This window comes from Hemibagrus wyckioides, linkage group LG21, assembly GCF_019097595.1.
Source record: "Hemibagrus wyckioides isolate EC202008001 linkage group LG21, SWU_Hwy_1.0, whole genome shotgun sequence".
NCBI lineage: Eukaryota > Metazoa > Chordata > Actinopteri > Siluriformes > Bagridae > Hemibagrus > Hemibagrus wyckioides.
Window position 1 is genome coordinate 8701177 of NC_080730.1, and position 21820 is coordinate 8722996.

The 21820-nt window shown below is 39.4% G+C and overlaps 1 protein-coding gene across 2 annotated transcripts; it reads left to right on the plus strand.

The window, feature by feature from the left end:
• The first annotated feature begins 276 nt into the window (after positions 1-276).
• Positions 277-14402, plus strand: kctd6a (potassium channel tetramerization domain containing 6a). 2 transcript variants are annotated; one of them, XM_058373995.1, is made up of 3 exons: positions 277-414; positions 5357-5462; positions 7842-14401. In XM_058373995.1, exons 2-3 carry the CDS (start codon positions 5436-5438, stop codon positions 8526-8528), a joined length of 714 nt encoding a protein of 237 aa, XP_058229978.1. In that variant the 5' UTR covers positions 277-414; positions 5357-5435; the 3' UTR covers positions 8529-14401. The 2 variants fall into 2 exon arrangements, with proteins under 2 accessions (XP_058229978.1, XP_058229979.1); XM_058373996.1 differs by lacking the exon at positions 5357-5462 and having other exon boundaries at positions 306-414; positions 7842-14402.
• Positions 14403-21820: the final 7418 nt, after the last annotated feature.

Consider the following 21820-nt stretch of genomic DNA (forward strand, 5'->3'; position numbering starts at 1 on the left):
TCAGCAGTTCACAAAAAATGAAACAAAACTGTTCATCTCACCAATACATGTACCTGTAAGAAAAAAAAAACATAAGAAACTGATTATTTTGCAGTGGTCTCTTATTTTTTCCACATATATATATATATATATATATATATATATATATATATATATATATATATATTTGGCCTCATTAAGGCTATTACGCGGCCATATTTATATGCGCCATAGTAAGGCGGAGTTTACGCACAACCAGGCAGGGCCACGTCTCAAATATACATGCAGGTCACTACATGGAGGGTGCATGAGCATTATTCCATGCACTACGAAGCACACCTATATAGGGAGTAAGGAGCCATTTGGAATTAACCCCTAGCCTTCAAAAATCAATTTTCACCGAAAATCGCAGGATCCGGCTTCGCTATACTCCAGGTTGGCTAGCGTTTTTGGTTATTTTTTTGGGCGTAAAAAAAGAAAACTGTTGTGCGTTTTGTCACGTGATGATCATTGTGCGCCCTGATTTGTTGTGCGCGCGCATAGACGCGCGTGCGGGATGATCGCGATACACTACTTGTTTTCCAGGTTGCGTCTTGTTCCCATTGCGTTCTGCGTAGAACGTTCAAAATCTATTACATTATAAGGATACTAGCGAGTGTGTGTTAACCTAACAGCACTGGAACTTTATAGCTTCAGTACAATAAGGTTGCGTGGCCTGGGACTTTTAATTATCCGTCAAAAACGCATTGATACGCGTTACAGGTGCGCACGAGGCGTGTTTGTGGGGGAGATTGATATGTGGATATGAATCATCAATAATTACATTATTCACGCATTCATTTGTAGAGTTTAGCGATGAATTGCACGGCTCTGAATGTGCGCTGAAAGCCGCGATTTTTTTAAATGTTTCTACTTTGTCTTCCTAAAGCTGACAGAAACGATTTAATTCTCGAAAATAAATAAAAACAATTCTCTGTTGGCTGACGCACAGACGCGTCAGCACTGTTTACTTTGGCGCGAGCCTTGGGACTGAGCTATTTTGTGGTGGTCAATAGCAAGAGAGACCCAATGCTAGATGATCTGAATTACTGTATCAAATACAAATGAAGTCATTTGACACAATGCATAGTTTAACTCACCCAACCCTGGTCCTGAAACACCTGATTTAACAGATTTGAACCCTTACCAAAACGATTTCTTTAATAAAACAGTATAAAAGCTATAACTTTAAACTATAAATCTGGGCAGGGAGTTCTGGGGAGATTCCGTTTTGCACCCTGGGGTAATTCTAGGGACTGTGAGACCCCAGAGAGGAACATATTGCAGCCATAATATTGAGCACCCTTAATGACAACGTGAATGATATATCAATTATTTGTGTATTAGAATGATTGATGAATGAATGCTCACCTGTTTGTTTAAGACACCAAAAAGGCAGCAAAGATGCGTTAGGTGAAAACAGAACAGTTTATTTCCTCAAGCCATCAGGCTCCTCAACACCCAGGACTGAACTGTACAAAACTCTCTCTCTCTCACACACACACACACACACTCTCTTTCACCTGTGTGGACACACACACACACACACATAACTTATATTGTTCACTATTTATCGCACTACCTCAAACCCTGTTATTATTTCATTATGCTGCTATGTTTATATTTATGTCTATGCCTATTTCTATTTGTGCTACCTCAACCGCTGCTACTCTGTACATCATTTCATTTTTATTCCATTTAATTTTTTTACGTTTCACTACACGTTCTTTTTTCTTTCGGCACTAAGTGTCTTGTTCTTGTGTTGTCTTTTTCTTTCTGTACCTAATGTTTTTGCACTGTATTGTCTTTGCACTTTATGTGGCTAGGACATAAACCTTGGTCCTAGCTCTGTATTGTTGTTTCTTTTTTTTCGTATTTTGATCTTTATGTTGTATGTTTATGTAGCACCAGGTCCTGGAGAAACGTTGTTTCATTTCACTATGTACTGCGTCAGCTACATGTGGTTGAAATGACAATAAGGCTTCTTGAATTGAATTGAAACCCCTGGGTAACAAAAGGCTAATGAAGTGATTTTAAAGGGGGAAAAAAACAGTCGACTTTGCTGTGGAAGGATGAAGAGTAACTTTTGTTATTTTATACTTGAATAACTGAATTATCCCAGAGAGGCAACTGTAGAGCCAAACCCCTAGTGAGCAAGCCTGAGGCAAAACACAGGCTAAGAAAAAAACCCCACAGAGCTGGGAGCCAGACACCTTGGGAAGGGTTAAGGCTGAGATGAAAATTGGGATCAGTAGAGCTTTAACCGTTCTTTAACAGTTCTCTTCAGTGTTTGTGTGTGTATGTGACAACCTTTGTTGCTGGAGTGGGGAATAAGGATGGAGGGGACATGGGATGCAAATGGCAGCAGAGCTGTTCATTTTAATAACAGATACTTTTCTACTTTATGCCTTTCAGAGCTCTTAAGCCCACACATTAAATAAATACATTTGCGGCATCCCGATGTTTAGCTAAGGTCAGAGCAGATACAGCTAGCCCAGTCATTCATGGTATTGACACCCTGCTAAGGAGCAAAAAAGAACATAAATAGACAGCTGGAAATCATACACATATCGCTTATTACAGTTTTTCTCCATGACACAGCCAGCGCTCAATCACACTCCACTCCCACAGCCACAGTGGGTAAAGAGCAAGCTTAGTTTAGCTGGTTGGTCAATTGATGAAAATGCAGTTCTATTGAGTTTCAGGGTGGTGAGAGTAGGTCTTGAATGAGATCAATAACCTGCAGACATGAGAGTTGCTATAGTGAGCCCAGGATGTAGACTGTAGGAGTGACATATGCCTGACTTTTTTTTCTATTTGGGATTCTGACAGATTGAGATCACAGTAGCCTGTGGTGCAGGGGTAACAGATTGTGGGCGTACGTGAGCAATTGGGATGACAAGGGGAGGAGATTTGCATGAATGAGGGAGGGAGTTGGGATGAATGAAGAGGGATGGGATATGTGAGAGGTATGTGGGGGGGGTATGTGTGAAGAGAGTTGAGGTTGACAAGAGAGGGTTGGCATGAATCCGAGGGGGTTGGGGTGTGTGAAGCAGAATGGGGTTAAGTGAGGATGAGTGTTGGGATGAATATGAGAGTCTTGGATAAAGGTGATAAAGCTGCTGTTTAGGAAGGGGCTGTGGTCCTAGGGAATAACAGAAGGGAAGGGGCACATACATTGTGTAGTGTTGTTAATCTATTATGATTAGAGTGGGAGAGTAAATACTAGCAAAATGTAAAGACATTTTTCATGTAGAATTTTTTAAAGGATGGTTCCACTGTCCTTTTAAATTTTAACCACATTTATTTAGATTGTAATCAAACGTGTCTCATATTAGCTAAATTAATATCTAATATTAAAATCGACTCATATCGTTGACAATCAGCCTCATGTTCTTGTGGCTTGTTCTATGCAAAGCATGGTTACTGCATCATATCTCATGATTTCTTTGAGTCAGATGGCAGAGATGCATTTAGAAGCATTATTCTGTATATATTCTGGATATAATCCTGCTTACTTCAGGAACTGGTCTGAGAAGACTGATTTTGAATGGCCATGGTGGAAGAAATGCTGAGAGGCAACGTCCTAATCAGATAGGCTGTGATATTTAGGAGCAGTATATAGCTTTACAATTGACTGTGGTATTAAGAGTCCCTATAATGACAATTAACATTCTATATGAGCTTTAGTTAAAACAGAAGCAGCACTTAATTGAAACCCTTCATTGAATTAGCATTTAGGTGTACTTTTGAGAGGCAATGAAAGAATGTCTACAAAACTCATTATGCCAAATAATCTCAAATGTTTATGCCAGAAAATTAAACCCTATTCCAAACCCTAACTTTCTTTGATGGGGTCCTTTTGCCATTCTGTGATGTCCTTCCAACCCATTTTACATAACAATATCTCTGTCGATACTGTTTCCATAATTAACTATAAGTCTAAAATGAATCTAAAACCTGGACAATCCGATGCTACATTTGCAATCCAATTTAATGCTACATTTGTTTAGGTATGCTGCCATGGCATAAAGGATACAAAGATGTCAGAGAAATTGTCCCAGTGCAATGCCATATGTCCATCAGCTTCGAGTTCCAGATCACCATATTGCCTCAGCAGATGGGGAATGAGCATGGGTTTCAAATTCCAACCAGTCATTTCATCTGGGAAATTGAAAAATTGCAGAGATGTGATTCAAGTCCTACTTCCTCCTGGTGGCGAGTGCATCCACTGAATTCCAATTGTTCCAAATCTCTACGTACATACAGGATTTTATTATGCATTGTTTATATTGTCGGTCTGAGAAGCTGATTCTTTTTAGTGTCAACATTTTGCTGTTAATATTTTCAGTTTCAATGGGTATTAAATGAAAACTGAAAATTAATATTCATTGCTGATCAAGGGCAAGATACAGTATACTGCCAAAAGTTTTGGGACACCCCTCCAAATCATTGAATTCAGGTGTTGTTTTTCAGGGGTTGGGCTCGGCCCCTTAGTTCCAGTGAAAGGAACTCTTAATGCTTTAGCATACCAAGACATTTTGGACAATTTCATGCTCCCAACTTTGTGGGAACAGTTTGTTCCAAGGTCTATAAAGACACGGATGAGCGAGAACTTGACTGGCCTGCCCAGAGTCCTGAACTCAATCCGATAGAACACCTTTTAGAGCGGAGAGCCCTTGCTTTGTGTACTGGTGTGCAGTCATGCTGGAACAGGAAGGGGTCATCCCCATACTGTTCCCACAAAGTTGGGAGTTTGTCCAATATGTTTTGGTATGAAGCTGAAGCATTAAGAGTTCCTTTCACTGGAACTAAGGGGCTGAGCCCAACCCCTGAAAACCAACACCTGAATTCAATGATTTGGAGGGGTGTCCCAAAACTTTTAGCAATATAGTGTATTTGTGTATATTATAAATAAGATCATAAAGTCACTGAATATATAAACAAATTAAACCCATCTGTTCAGTGACTAACATGTCAGCATGTGGCTATGTCCTTTGTCTGTCAAGGCCTTAAGAACTGCTAACACATTATAATTGGGTGCATTATAATACAGTATTCAGTGCAATTTTAGATCAGTTGCAATCAAAAAAGTGTTAGCTTGGAGAAATGGGAGACCGTGTCTTCTTCACTGGGACTGACTAGCCGAGGCCACACCCACTTTACTGAATCCACTTTACATTAGTTCACTAATCACTAATAGGAACTCAGGACCCGGCGCATATAGGTTTAGCTTTTTGAGGCTTATGCATCTTGTACATACGTCATGATTTCTCAGTTTTAGATTAAACTAACCCTCAACACAACTGCCGTTTCCTGTTTTTTTCTTTTGTCACAGCTGTTCATCACATCAAAGTACAAGTCCACACAGAGTCTGTTCATCTGCTCGTTTGGAAAGGAGCCGAGAAGTGCTGCAAATGGAGAATGGAGGCTTGGGATACATGGTTGGTTTGGAAATCTGCTAATGATTAATAATCACATCTGCTATTACTTTTATGGCAAACACTTGATATCATAAGCTTGTTTTCCTTCTTCTGTGTACCAGTCACTTGCAGCTTATATGCGTAGGTGGACTTGCTGCATGCTTGAAGCAAAGCAAAAATAGCACAGCACAGCTATTTTTATCAGTGTTGTTGATTCATAAATAGTACTATGAATCACCTTTTCACTGGCTTAGAATCTACGCAATTGTTTTTGCCTATTTCCTTGTAGGATGCACAGGCAAACATGACTATAACATTAAAATGTACATACAGATTTTTCACATTTTCCATTTCTATGAGATTTTATAACTTTCGCAACCTTTCATACAAGTGCTTTCCTACTATAAATGATATATTGCAGTGTGGTGGTGTAGCATGAGCTCAGATTGAGTTCAGGGTTCAGGTTTTTGTGTCTGTTGTCATACTGCAATATTCTGTTTTTTTTTGTCGAAACACATGCTATTTAATTTAGCAAATATTATTTCCTAACTAAATTATTTATATGTAGATGACATAGAACGTGGTACATTTTGGTAGCAGACCACCTAATTATTGGCAAGCAAAAATACTGGAACAGATATTGGACTGACAGCTGTTTCTTTTTATCCATGTGTATCCTGTTAGATTGATTGTTTAAACAGTGAATAGCTCTGAACATCTACTCTTAGTTTTAGCCTTCAGTTTCACTTGTAAATACTGCGTTTGACGGTAAAAAGGATAAGCCAACATGAAGATCAGAGAGTTGTTTAGAGGAGAAGCCATTTTGAAGCTGAGAAAAGAGGGAAAACAATCAGAGGCATTGCACAAACAGTGGGCATAGCCAGTACAACAATTTGGAAAGTCCTGAAGCCAACAAGTAAAAACAATTTTTGTGAGAGCTGTGAAGAAGAAAAAAAAGCAACAACTTCCAAAGGGAAGGGTGAAGGTATCACGATCAACAAGTTTGCAGGCTTGATGCAATGCACAACCAAATTTACTTTTCTTTCCTTGTAAAGTAATTTACTTGACGTACATTACCGTTATCTTTTCCTATACATTTTTCCTATATTGGGTGGTCTGATTCAAAAGCTTCTATGTTTTATGTTACATCTAGATATAATTACCAGGAAATATAAGCTGAAATCCTGGTCGCATATCCATCTTTTGATATCAAACCTCAAACAAATTCATTGACCTTACCATTATATATATATCTATTGTATTGACTTTGGGACTTAAAACAAATCGATGGGGAAGCTTCAAGAGATCTGTTTAACAAATTCTTCCGTTCTTTAGTGTTGTTTAAATAAGGTTTATAAAGTGCATTATGGCAGTGTAGCAGGTAACATTGCTACCCACCCAGTTTGTTCCTGAGGTGAGGTTATGTGTGGAATTTTGCATGTTCTCCCCTTATTTTTTTTCAAGCTCTGTTTTTCTACTTCACAAAAACATGCTGGTAAGTGGGTTGGCTACACTAACTCTCTCCTAGGTGTAAATGTGCATGGTGCCCTGCAGTGGACTGGTGTTCCACCTAGACTAGATTCTGTGAGAAAAATAAAATGATGAGGGTGTCGAAGATCTTAATGAAGAAGACGTTTTAGTGCAGTGTCGCAGTGACAAAATACATAAAGTACTTTGGGTTTTGAGTCAAAAAGAACGCAGGACACCTCCTGCTCAAACATTTTATACAGTGTTTCCCGTGTGTAATTTAAATGAGTTTCAATTTAAATGTAAATTAATGTAAGAACTGAGTATCCCCCAAATGGCCGGGGGACACTGTCGTCTAGCCGGATGTCCTTAAATGGTCATCACGTTCACGCACACCTTGGCTAGGTGTTGTTCTAGGTGTTAGCACCCAAATGGTCGGGCGATACTAAATGGTAATCATGGTCACGTATACCCCTTGTTCAGTGATGGTTCTTGATGCCTTGCTGCACTAATAATTGATTGGATTAAGTGTTCTAAATGTTTGGTAAGCCTGTGTAAAATACCATACAGATAAACTGAGTTGAATTAAACATATTTCTATATGATATGTAAGCCTTTTTGGGAATGAGCTCTTTCAGATGTGTACTGTGGAGTCGAATCTGGGTTGAGGCAGTCTGTAGTTTCTTACAATTCCTACCTCATACCTAGTGTTTGAGGTATACATGACTCTGACTAGGATGAAGCAATTGACTGATTGAGTTTTATGATGTCACAAGTGTAATAACAGTCGATCTGATGAAGCTCCTCTGATGACTAGAGAAAGATGTTCAAAATTATAACTTGACATACTATTCCAAACATATGACAGAAAAACTAACAGCATAATGTTTCAGCATAATTTTAGTTACTAATACCTGTAACTTTATGTTGTAGATGGCAGATCCAGTCACCTTAAATGTTGGTGGCCATTTATACACCACCTCTTTGTCTACACTTCAGCGTTATCCAGACTCCATGCTGGGTGCCATGTTCCGTGGTGATTTTCCAACAGCACGGGATGCCCAGGGAAACTATTTCATAGACCGTGACGGCCCACTGTTCCTCTACATCCTGAATTTTCTAAGAACTTCCAAGCTGACTCTGCCGTATGACTTCAAAGAGACAGAACTTCTGCGTAAAGAAGCGGATTTCTATCAGATAGAGCCACTAATCCAGTGTTTAAGTGACACGAAACCACTCTATCCACAGGACACATTCGAGGAGGTGGTGGAACTTTCCAGTATTCGGAAGTTATCCAAGTACTCAAATCCGGTAGCTGTCATTATCACGCAAGTCACCATAACCACCAAAGTGCACACTTTGCTGGAAGGCATCTCCAACAACTTTACACGCTGGAACAAACACATGATGGACACTCGCGATTTTCAGGTATCTTTCACATTTGGACCTTGTGACTACCAGCAGGAGGTGGCACTTAGGATGCACCTTGTGGAATATATCTCTAAGCAGGGTTTCACCATCAGGAATACACGTGTGCATCACATGAGCGAGAGGGCCAATGAGAACACTGTAGAGCACCACTGGACTTTCTGCAGGTTGGCACGCAAACATGAAGACTGACAACTGTGGCTGAGATGGTCCAGAGCAGTTGTTCTCAAAATAGTTTCAGAGAGGTTTTTTTGACAAAGTGGTGGAAATCAGAATCAAAGTTAGAGTATTTATAATTGAGTTCCTTTATTAGTGGCATTAGCTGGTCGCTGTCATGGGAACGTTCAGGAATAAAATGCTCCAATTAATAGGAAAAATAGTATTGTACATATGGAGACTAATATTTGAATCATTGGATTATGTGTGGACATGCTAAAAAAAGGTTTGAGAACCCTTGGTCTAGTGCAAAGCTGTCCAATCTTATCTAGAAAGGGCCGGTGTGGGTGCAGGTTTTCATTCCAGTCAGGCAGGAGCCACACCTGATTCCTGCTGCTTACTCAACTGATCTTGGCTTTCAGTAGTCTCAGGTGTGGCTCCTGCTCATTTGGAATGAAAACCTGGCCATTTGTGGATAAGATTGGACACTCCTGGTCTAGAGTGTTGCCCATAAACACTAGACCTCCATTAACATCTCCAGTTTTGCATGTTGGATTGTTACATCACTGCATTCGTCCCGTTTGTTCTGATCAATAATAAACTTTAAATTCAAAAGTCAAGTTAATAATTGATGCAATTATCATATCGCAAATGCAATAACTTACCTGATAAATAGATAAAGAATCCCTTACGCTGATGTGAAATTAGCAATGTTGCTATCTTTTTGTTTTCATTTCTGGTATGTCAGATTGCTCACACCTTACAAACTCCCACCGGTTTGGGCATTCAAGTGAATCCTTCCCTTCCCTGAGTCAAGACAGGTCTGACATTTTGGTAATTTGTTTTTTTTTAAGGCTTACCACACTGACTTTTACTCTGAGCGATAACAATCTATCAGACAACATTATGTGTAACGAGAAGAACTTTATACAGATTGTGTTGTAATCTGTGACATGATTGACAGCAGATTGGGTCCTGTCCTGATGCTGCATACCAACCGAAGATAAAACGAGCATTAGTGAAAACAAATTAAAGAATTTATTTACAAATCATTCCGTTATCGTTCAGGATTAGATCAGCCAGGACATGTTTGCTGTCTGAGGTTTGTAGTAGAGCTACAAGGCCATTTTCCTGTATACATTTTCCACATTATTATCCTTAAATTTACACTTGCACTCATCTCATTCAGGATTTAGCTTCACAGTATACAGTATAAGGTGTCTCTGATGTCAGTATCATGTGCATATCATCTAATTATGGCAATAATTGTGCATATTATGTGCAAATAATAGTGCTGGGTGTGGTTTGACCTGTGAAAACGGGTTTTCTTTCTTTTATGGCTGGGACAGTTGAATTACTTTCGAACATTGTGATTAGTAATATGCAATAAACAAGCAGGTTAATAAATACGTTGCTGTAGAAATTCACTAAGCGAAGCTCTACTGTGCAGGTGAATTTTATATTTTATAGATCAGGAATCAGGACTGTTCAGTTCCTTGTTAATGTGTGAAATTTAAATGTAATACTTCCAGATCTTTTAGTGAATTATTTATATTGGTTTTTTTGTCATGTAGTATTGTTTAAATACAGCTCTCTTTAAAGATAAATCTTATGAAAAAGTTTGTGTGATGTTATAACTTTGATATTCAGGTACTTAAAGTTATGTACTTTTAATGTAAGTGAACAGGGATGCTCTTAGGTGTTGATGTCTTTAGCAGAATGTAAGTTATTCCTTTATTCCATGATTTAAATTGTAAATATGTGTGAAGATCCTATGCTTTATTCACAGTGTTTAGTGATATTTCTAAAATGAAAGTTGTTATGTTTGTGTTTCCAGGTTACTTGAATGATGACTAAAGAGTGTTCAGGAAAAACAAAACCAAACTTTTGTTAAAAATGTTCAGGTTCAGTATTTATGCTATGTCCCAAATGTCTATTTTATGTGCTTACTGGAATGCAATTTTAAGACGTTAAACACCCTAATGTACAGATTGATGCAATTTAAAAAAGAAATAAACATGTAAATTTCAGGTTCATGTCTTTTATACACATATTGGCAAATGTTTTTGGATATCTGACCCCTTTGCTGTTTCTTCTTCTTTGCCCTACACTGACCTAAACTAGCTTAAAGATCTAATAAAAATAAATCAAAAAGTCTCTGTGAGATTTAGTACAAATAATCAGCCAGATTCATGAAGACTGAATTTGGATGAGTTTGTTTTATTGCCAGTCAAACAAGATAGCAAACAAACCAGCTGGTTCCAGGAGCACAAGTGCCATAAACATGCGACTTGCACTGAGATTCCACAGGTTATAGTATCCTTATATACATTTCATGTATGTTCCTCTTATCAGCCCTTATCAGTCCAATCACACAATCACATGTTAACGCCTTTGCTTACATACAATCACAATTCTACATACGTATTCTGGTTATGTAAGTTCCCATTATTTCCAGAGGCTTTGGGTTTTTTCCACTTATAGTAGTACTGTCTAAAATTTTTCTATTATCTTTTAACTCACTTGCTCCATCACCATCTTGAGAAGCCTAGAGCTTCCTAGTTCTTCTTTATTTTGCTCTGAGGCTTCTTTGAACATGAGTGAGTAAAAATTCTCTTTGTTTTAGATTTCTGGTTTAAAGTCTGTTTATCTAGCCCTTTTGATATTTTCTAGCTGTTTTAATATGTTCCTAGTGTTAGCAGTATTTTTATGAATCTGCAATATACCGTATGCCCTTAGCCCCCCCCCCTTGTTAGTTGGTTCCTTTCTCACACTTACAATTTTGGGCCCATATTCTATAGTTCCTAATTACCCTTGTGTTCCTAGCTGATATTTCACTCATGGTCTAGAGGTTCCTAGACATGCCTGACATTTCCATCCCGAGTCTCTCACAGATCTCTTCATTCTTTACACTAAAGAGGATGGATCCTCCAAACCTCTGGTGACCAAGATGATTGATGCGTCTATGCAAGCCCATTCCTTCTTCTTGAGGGACTCAAATGTCTCCACTTCTGACCTTGGGAGGTCAAGGTTCATTAATGCATGTGGAGAGAAAGGCTGGCCCGAATGGTCCGAGCCAACAGACGAGCTACTGTTGCCCAGATTGCTGAAGAAGTTTATTCTGGTTTTGATAGAAATTTGTCAGAACACACAGTGTATCACAGTTTGCAGCATATGGGGCTGCATAGCTGCAGACCAGTCAGGGTGCCCATGCTGACCCCTGTGCACCATCAACAGTGCCAATAATGGGCACATGAGCATCAGAACTGGACCCTGGAGCAATGGAAGAAGGTGGCCTGATCTGATGAATCGTATCTTCTTTTACATCTACAGAAAGCAAGACAGCAAAGGCAGTGTCATGCTCTGGGCAATGTTCTGCTGGGAAACCTTAGGTCCTGCCATCCACATGGATGTTACCTTGACACATACCACCTACTAAAGCAATGTGGCAGACCATGTACACCCTTATGCACCCTTGGCCTTCAAATTCCCCAGATCTCAATCCATTCAAGCATCTGTGTGATGTGCTGGACAAACAAGTCCAAACTATGGAGGCCCCACCTCAAAACTTACAGGACTTAAAGGATCTGCTGCTAACATCTTGGTGCCAGATACCACAGCACACCTTCAGGGATCTAGCAGAGTCCCCACTGTCACCCACTTGAGTTCCTGGGTGATGATGGTTCCCAGGAAATGCAAGGAGTCCACAGTATTGACTGGGGAGTCACATAGGATTATAGGTGTAGGTGGTGCTGGGTTCTTCCTAAAGTGTACAACCATCTTGACTATTTTCAAAGTATTAAGCTCCAGGTTGTTCTGACTGCACCAATTGACCAGATGGTCATTCTCTGTCCTGTAGGCATCAGAGATGAGCCCAGTGACAGTGTTGTAGTTTGCAAACTTTAGTTTGACAGACTGATGACCAGAGGTGCAGCTGTTGGTGTACAGGGAGATGAGTTAGAGGAAAGAGAACACAGCCTTGAGGGGAACAAGTATTGATGGTCCGGGAGACAGAAACAGTCTCACATGCTGCTTTCTTTCAGTCATGAAGTCTATGATCCACCTACATGGGGAATCAGGCACACTTAGCCTTTCCATGTGGAGTTTGCATGTTCTCCCTGTGACTGCATGGGTAAACTCCAGTTTATTCTGGGTACTCTGGTTTCCTCCCACAGTCCAAAAACACCTACATTAGGTTGTTTGGTAATTCTAAATTGCCCATGGGAGTGAGTGTGTGTGGTTGTCTATCTATATGGACTGGTGATCTGTCAGGGTGTACCCCTGCCTTTTGCCCTGGGATAGGCTAAATAGATCCCCGTGACCCTAATTAGGAATAAAGCAGGTATAGGATGAATGGATGGATGGATGGATCCTAGCATAGGTTCCTGGGGAGTCACGTGCTGGAGGATGAAGTAGAGGGCCAGGTGAAATCATCTACAGACTAGTTTGCTTTGTAGGCAAACAACAGAGCATACAGAAGAGGGTCTGTGATGGATCTGAGGTAGTCAAAGGACTTAACTACCACAGATGTCAGAACAACAGGTCTGTAGTCATGCAATCCTGGGTATTTGGGGGATGGGAGTGATGGTGAAAGTCTTGAAGCAGGCTGGTAGATGGCATATCTCTAGTGAAATGTTAAAGGTGTCTGTGAATACACCTTTGCACTGTACTTCAAGGTGGATGGAGAGACAGGTCTGGTTGCTTTGTGTGGGTTCTGCTTCTTGAAGACTCTCTCTAGGATGGAGAGAGTCATTGTTGAGGTTGTTCTTGAGGTGGGGGAGGAGGGCCATTGCTGTGGTGGGGGAGGTGAGGCTAATGGGCTGGAATTGATGTTGATGGCTGTTGTTGTAGGGGGTGTTGGTGACAGGACTGTTCCACTGACTTTCAATGTGATTGTAGAACTCATTCAGGCTGTTGGCCAGACGAAAGTCATTGGCAGAATTGGGGGCTTTAGGATTGTAATTTGTGATACTGTCGACAAAATTCTATACAAACTGGACTGTTTACAAACACTTGTTCTTACATTACATGTTTTAGCATACATGCACAAACTATTTCAATCTCACAGTTCTGCACTTTACACCTGCAGTCTTACTCATACTGATGTTATTGTACATATTGTACATATTGTACATGCTGTTTTTCTACCTAACTTTCTGTGAAGTTTACATTTATCTTCATGTTTATGTTCATGTTTACATCTATCTTCAGCTTATTTGCACCTTGAATATATTTGTATATTAATAGAATTCACTGTTTACACTTACTCAGATATATATCCATTCAGAAGTTCAATTAACTTTTCACTGGTTTATTTATATCTATTTATTATAAGTATACTACTGGTACCGTCACAAATCTGTAAGTACAATGTTAATACTGATGAGAGAAGAGAAACGGTATTTCGATTCCTCTGTATGTCTGCACATATGGTGGTACTGACAATAAAGAAAACCTTGAACCTTGATCTGCCTGAGCCCTTTCCCTTTCGAGACGGAGTCATTGGCTGAAATTTGCTGTTGTAGTTTCTTGTTGTAGAGTACAGCTTTTAGCTACTCTCACTGCCTTGGCATACATATAATGGGCAAGGAGGCCTGTGGTGCAATTCATTCCATAGGTGTTCAGTAGTGTTGAGGTGAGGGCTTCATTCCACTCTAATTCTTCCTGTTCAGCCTTGGTAAACCATGCACTCAGAGAATGTGTCATGCTGAAACAGGTTTGGAAGCCTTATTTCTAGTGAATGGAAATTGTAACACTACTGCACAAGAGATATCCTATACATTTGTGTGCTTTAAACTTTGTGGTAACAACTGGGGAAGAACCACATATGGGTGTTATGCTGAAGTATTTGCAAACATTAATATGTGTTGTACTGATCAGCTATTACATGCTAACCACTTGCGTAATATTGTATAGGTTCACCAACCAGCTCTGATCCATCGAGGCATGGACTCCATAAGACCTCTGAGAGTGTGTTCTGGTACCTGGCACCAAGGTGCAGCAGTCCTGTAAGTTGCAAGACGGGGCTTCCAATGATCCATTGATCCCAAAGATGTTTGATTGGATTCAGATCCAGAGAATTTGGTGACTGATATATTCTGTGTATATCTCAGCACGCTCTGTCCTTGGCTGACTCTGGCCCTTGGCTGACTGTGTGATACTATTTGTTTATGACCTCATCTTATGACTGTGATATACTTTATTTTATCCTAGAAATTCTTCCTGTTCTGTTTTGATGAATGTGTGCCGAACACAGACACTTGCTGACAGTTTCTTCTTCTTCTTCTTCTTTTTCTGTAATTTAGATAACCATATTTTGTATATATCTTGGCACACTCTGTGCTGATTTTGTGATTCAATCTATCTCAATCTATGACTGTATCGTATGACCACAATATCCTTTGTTTAAAACCATGGAATTCTTTGTTTTGTTTGTATATAGAATTTGTCGAGACTCCGTCATCAGCACTCCTGTAGAGACATCTGCCACCACCTCTGTTGACACCTTTATTGTCCATTCTTAATGCCCTTTGTTAACCATGCACATTGCCTTTTGTTGTTAGCCCACCAGTAGAGACCACCTGCCACCCCCTCTGTTGACACCTTCGATGCCCATTGTTGAAGTCCTTGTTATACCTTTGACCACAGCTTTGCTTTGTATAAATACTCCTGGTCTATCTCAATAAACTTGGAAGAACATTGCTACTCGGACCCTGACTCTATGTGGTTCTTTTTGCATTCTTCTTCCCTGATATCTGCTAAGAGCTAGCATCAGCAGCGCAAATCTGACTTCTTCCCCAAAGTCAACCCAAAAGAAAATTCTATCAGTTATGTTCCTTAAATGATTCTTGAACAATTTTTGCAGTGTCTTAGGGCACATTATCATGATGGTATTAAGGTGGTAAGTGGTAAAGTAACATCCACATGAATGCCATGACCCAAGGCAAACCCCAAAGCACTGCACTGTCTCATGGTTTGCAAAAGCACCATTACCACTAATAAGGGTCTCCTTTAAAAGAACTGGGGTGGAACTTGTTGGGACATCAGAAAGAACTGCATGAGGGCATTGCTCTGTATTAGTTTTGGTGTACTATGCAACTCAATGCCCACTTGGTCCATGGGCAAGGGGCATCCCCAAATTGATAAGACAGCAACAACTGCAGCCTGACTGAGACCCAAGACCAAAAAGGAGGTGAGATAGTTTTTGGGGCTAGCATGTTACCAATTGAAAGTTAAAATAAAACACACTCAAACCAGGGTTATAAATTAATATAAAATTTTAATAAAGTAAGAGGCAGCTAGGCCCCGGCTGGGGCTGACTAGATTAAATCTAATGATTAAAGTGAGAAGATGTAACAGGACTAGTAGGACTGTAATCAGTGAGACATGGCACAGGGTTGTAGTCAGATTTAGGTGAAAGTCCTCACTTGAACTCAGAACAATAGGGTTGACGGATGAGCCAAGAGGAGTAAGGGGGCATAGGTGGGACTTATTGGTACCTTACAAATAAAAAATACTAATTAATAATTCACAAAGAATAAGTGAAACTTAGAGTAATGCATAAACGTGTGTGAGAAAATCACACCACTCACCATCACAGTCTAACAAAAAATAGTGGACAATAGCAGACATTGATTAAATCTTAGTAAATACCCAAATATGAATACACAGACACATTCGGAATTAAACAGATAATGTATAAAAGAGAAAAGAGATGGGAAAAAGAAGAAAATAGTAAAATATAAAAGTTGTCCAAAAGAGGGAGATTGCTCTGCTCAACTTGCAACTTGCTGGTTGATGAGAGAGTGCTCAGTGGAGCCCTGTTTTTTATATATATATATATGCGGGCACACAGCATAAATGCAGGGGAATTTCAGAGCTACATCAGATCATTCTGGAATATACTGATGAATTAATCTCGGGTTGATTGCTATTTGGCTGAGTATTATTTTGTTAACATTATTGATTTGAAAGAAGTGACTGCACACCCAATGTTTCCGCAGAGGCAACACAGTCTACTGAATGATCTCACTGAAATGTTAGTGCCAGCATTATATAACCTATATAATCCTATATTACCTATCCTTGATGAAAAAATATTAGAATTAGGCTAGATTTTACTGACCATCAATTGCTCTTACTTGGTGAAAGCCCTCCCCACCCTCTATTTCCCCCTGACGTGGAGTTGACATTGACAGCCCTAGCGTGACCTTCCTTGTCAACTCAGTGCATTCCACCTTGTGTCTTGCCCCTGCATGATGCTTTCACAAACATTTTGCTCACTATTGCCTGAAATTCTGACCAATATGCCGATGGATGTGGCAAACCCTAGACTTGCATGTAGGATGTCACCTATTTGTCTGAGATGTTCATTAGCAAAATGACTGTTTTTATGATACCAGATTTAAATATGTACCAGTCTATACAGAAAGGTTTTAAGGGACTCCAGCATGAGAGGTAGGCTCATGGAGGAGCTAGGCCAATGATGATAAGAAATTCTGTTCTATATGATTCTATGATCTTTAAGACAGGAGCACATACTAGGTGCTTTAACATTCAGGATAAATTCATCAACTGCTATGTCGCAAGCTGCCAGCTACACTGATTGGTCAAGCCCAGTGGTATTCTTGGGGTACCACAGCTCTCAGAACTTTGGTAAAAATCTGTAGATTTGGTACAAATTTGTACTGTTGAGATTTTCTGGAAGTCTGGAAGTCCTACAGGTCTGTTTGGCTCTGTTCCACAGAACCACGCTTGACTATGAGATGGTTTTGGAATAAGCTTTTTTCTTAATATGTGACCCAGTAGGTAAATATTAGTCAGTACCTTACCACTTGTAAGGCAGAGAGGGTTTTTTTTTGAAAAAATCTCACAACAGGTAGGAAGACCTTGAAGGTCAGCTCTAGTACACTTATATGCTCTAACCTCACAATGCAAGTCTATGCCTCTGACACTACAATTCTTTCCATCCTGTCAGTGAGCCGTCTGTGAGGACCATCTCTCTCTGACTGGGAATTTCCCCTAGATATACTGCCTTTGTCTCAAGAAAGCTACACCAACATGACATAACTTTCCTAATATTGTGTTTGTCCTTCTTTCGCTACTAAAACAGCCCTGACCCGTCATGCACTGTGTATTCTGACACCTTTGTATCAGAACCAGCATTAACTTCTTCAGCAATATGAGCAACAGAAGCTCGTCTTTTGGATCGGATCACACGGGCCAGCCTTCGCTCCCCACGTGCATCAATGAGCCTTGGTCACCCTTGACCCTTTCGCTGGTTCAACACTGTTCCTTCCTAGAACCACTTTTGATAGATACTGACCACTGCAGACCGGGAACACCCCACAAGAGCTGCAGTTTTGGAGATGCTCTGATCCAGTCGTCTAGCCATCATAATTTAGTCCTTGTCAAACTCGCTCAAATTTTGCAAGTGTAAGAGGAAAGAATGTTCACTTGCTGCCTAATATATCCCACCCACTAACAGGTGCCATGATCAGGAGATAATCAGTGTTGTTCACGGCAGCTGTCAGTGGTCATAATGTTATGCCTGATCAGTGTAGGTACCTAGAACATTCATCTGTGTTGCATACAATGTAAGGCAATGTAGGTATGAACTTATCTACCATTTTTATACCACAACAACAGAGCACTTTTATTTTACTGAAGAAATAAATTAGAAGAAAATACATAATTAAAAAAAAACGATGTAATATTCTCTCTAAGCCAAAGTTTCTGAACACTTATTAATTATAAATTGTTCATTTGTATGAGAAAACAGTATGCATATCATATCCAGCAAACTGTACTATCTATAAAAATATCATAAAACCAGACATGGGACCCAGGGGAACAGGGTAATGAATCATCCAATCAGATCCAATCATGACCCAGGCTATGAGAGGTACATTCAAAATCAAAGATAGGGCTAATACAGTACTGTAGAAAGGTGAAATGTGTGCAGAGTGTCTTGTGATAAACATGAGCAATGAAATCTAATACATAAGGCAAAATCATGACGCAAAAACAGGCAAAGATTAGGTGTATAAAATGTCAAAAAAAAAACAAAACAAAGAAATTACACAAGAGCAAAAGGCTTGATAAGTTTGAGTATAAACACACTGAGTGTTATTTCACATCCAGAGTGGGAACTCAAGTGTCTTCTTAAACGATTTGCAGTGTATGCAAGATTGGGAACAGTTGTATACGATTAAAAGTCTGGCGACTGTAAACGTGACATGAGCTCTTGTGTTCTGGGATGTGTGTTCCAGGGCAGCCATATTTGTGGGCCTGAGTGTGTTGTGGGAAATGGAGTCCACTGCAGATGCAGGAGTCGACCCGACGTGTGTAACCAAGTCCAAAAAGAAAGCCAAATAAACTTACATAGCTATTTTACAAAGTCGTGTTAAAAGTGCAGTTAGGCATTACACTGTAAGGTGCGTTTGGCTAAGTTTAGGTTAACAGTTCCAAGTCAAGCAAATAACTAGCTAATAGTTAGCCTAGCTAATGTGTATAGTCCATAGATACAGCAATATAAAACGTTGTTTTCTGTTTTTTCACCAGGAAACTCTCTCCGTGAGAGAAAGGTAGCATTGTAGAATATGAGCATAATAGATATAATAGACTCACTAGTATGATTAAACAAAGTAGATAAACTAAAACTGATGTGATACAATTTAATAAAATAACAAGCAAAGATTTGAATGTTTTGGCTTGATTTTAAAGGCAATCATAAATGATCTGTCTTCTCACTCTAACCAGAAAACAGGAAGAAGAAGCCCTAATTTTAGACCGCTGTGTCACTTGCAGTGGTTTCCGAAATAATGGATCAGCATATTATACCACTGTGTAGTGCAATAAAGTAATAAAAATGTAAAATATAAGAATAAAACCAGAAACATAAAACTGGGAAAACTCTCTCTCACACACCAACACATGCACACACACACACACACACACAGAGAGAGAGAGAGACGCTTAAATGACAAAACATATAGACATTCGAAAGAAAAACAGGAAACAGGAACGGGAAAACTAGGAAGTCAAAATCAGACAGCAGGAAACAGGAAGCAAAACAGGAGAGAAACAGGAGGACACCAAAAAAAAAAAATTGTAATGATAAAGCATGCATTATAAAGATTAAGCCCAACATACACTATATACATGTTTAGACAAAATTGCGCATAAATACACGCACAAATGTTAATTTTGGTATATATTACATTATAATTATTATAAGGTAAAAATTTTGTACATAATTCTTTAAAGTTCTTTGTGATTCACAAAAGATACGCTCACATTACAAGGTTTCAAGTAAAATCCCATTTTTAAAACATAATTTTTTGGAAGCTTTTAGTCTTAGACCAGATACTCATCCAAACTGGTGTCATGACCCGCTGTAAAATAGTGAAAATAATGGAAATTCCTACATTTTCTTCATGCTGGATTTCACTAAGAATGAGTCACTGCTGGCTCCTTTCCTGCATCCACATCACACATCTGCCGGCGCAAGAGCAGCAAAAACAAAACGTCTACATCTGGCCTCTTTATTTCACCTTCTCACCCTGATAATGAGCAGCTGCCAACTGACCTCCAGAGCAAATCATCTTGGGATGAAGGCCTGTGGTGCTAGTTAATTCACATAATCCTCATTGCATTGAGGAGGTGTCTCACAAATAGTGACTTTTTTGGTTTTGCATGCATGCATGTACAACATTTACAAGATCTTATTCATTTGTTTTTAGGAAAGAGGTATGTTCACACTTGTATGCATCACTTACTAACACATTACCATTAGGTGTTACCATTAGGTGTTTCCTAAAAAAAAAGTAAAAAAATAAATACAATTTATTTGCTTAAGTCACAGTCATCAGCCACCGCCTACTATATGACAGCCACAGAGACTTAAATATGGCCTAATATACCTTGATCAGACTTTATTATGGATTATTTGGTTAAATAAATAGTGTAAGATCTGCATAAAATCGTGCAAATACAGGTCAATGCAGGTCTTCAGTTCATGTTCACATTAAACATCAGAATAGGTTAAAATATGAGATCTCTGTGACTTTTACCCTTGCTGGTACCAAATAGGAGTTATTAGTGTTTCAGAAACTGCTTATCTCCTGGGAATTTCACACACAACAGTCTCTAGAGATAACACAAAAAACATCCTGTGAGTGGAGGGTCTGAAACACATTACTCATGTGCGAGATCAGAATAGAAAGACCAGATTTGTTTGAGTTGACAGGAAGCTTACAGTAACACAAATAAGCACTCTTTACAACCAGGATCAGCAGAAAAGCATCTCTGAATGTCTAATCTCAGGGATCCTGGGAGTGTAAACCAACACGAGTGTAAAAACAGAAATAGAGAATATAGGACAGCCGATACAATCATCATTTTTTTTTTTTATAAAACACTTAAATTTGTTATTTTCTGCATTGAAGTCCATCGGTTTGCATCATTTATACAAAATAAATCTAAAGATAGCTGTAAGAAACCCTAAGGGTTATTATTTATCTACAGACTAGTTGTGTAAGCAACAGCCAACATGTTAAAAATCATCTTATGACTTGTTACTGGATGTTTGTAGTGTCAAGGGAATTTTGTAAACTCCAGTCTTTCAGAGGGTAACAATGTCCTATTAATGTCAACTGCAGTCAGTGCTCCATGTTTACACAGACTTCACACACAAGGCCATGCAGACTTGGTGTTTTCATACCTCAACTGCAACATCTTTTGCTATCACTCAGACTAGGTAGCACAGAACACAGAAAGTTAAAGCTTTCTTAAAAATCACATAGACACATTAAGAGATACTGTTCAAAGTTTTCACTATGGTCATGTTACTGACCAACAGAATATTTTTTTCAGCATATAACCATATATACACCGACCAGGCATAACATTATGAGCACTGACAGGTGAAGTGAGTAACACTGATGATCTCCTCATCATGGCACCTGTTAGTGGGTGGGATATATTAGGCAGCAAGTGAACATTTTGTCCTCAAAGTTGATGTGTTAGAAGCAGGAAAAATGGGCAAGCGTAAGGATTTGAACGAGTTTGACAAGGGTCAAATTGTGATGGCTGGATCAGATCTTGTGGGGTGTTCCCGGCCTGCAGTGGTCAGTATCTATCAAAAGTGGTCCAAGGAAGGAACAGTGGTGAACCGGTGACAGGGTCATGGGCGGTCAAGGCTTATTGATGTAGACGAGGTACTGTTGCTCAAGCTGCTGAAGAAGTTAATGCTGGTTCTGATAGAAAGGTGTCAGAATACAGAATGCATCACAGTTTGTTGTGTATGCAGCTGCATAATATCCTGC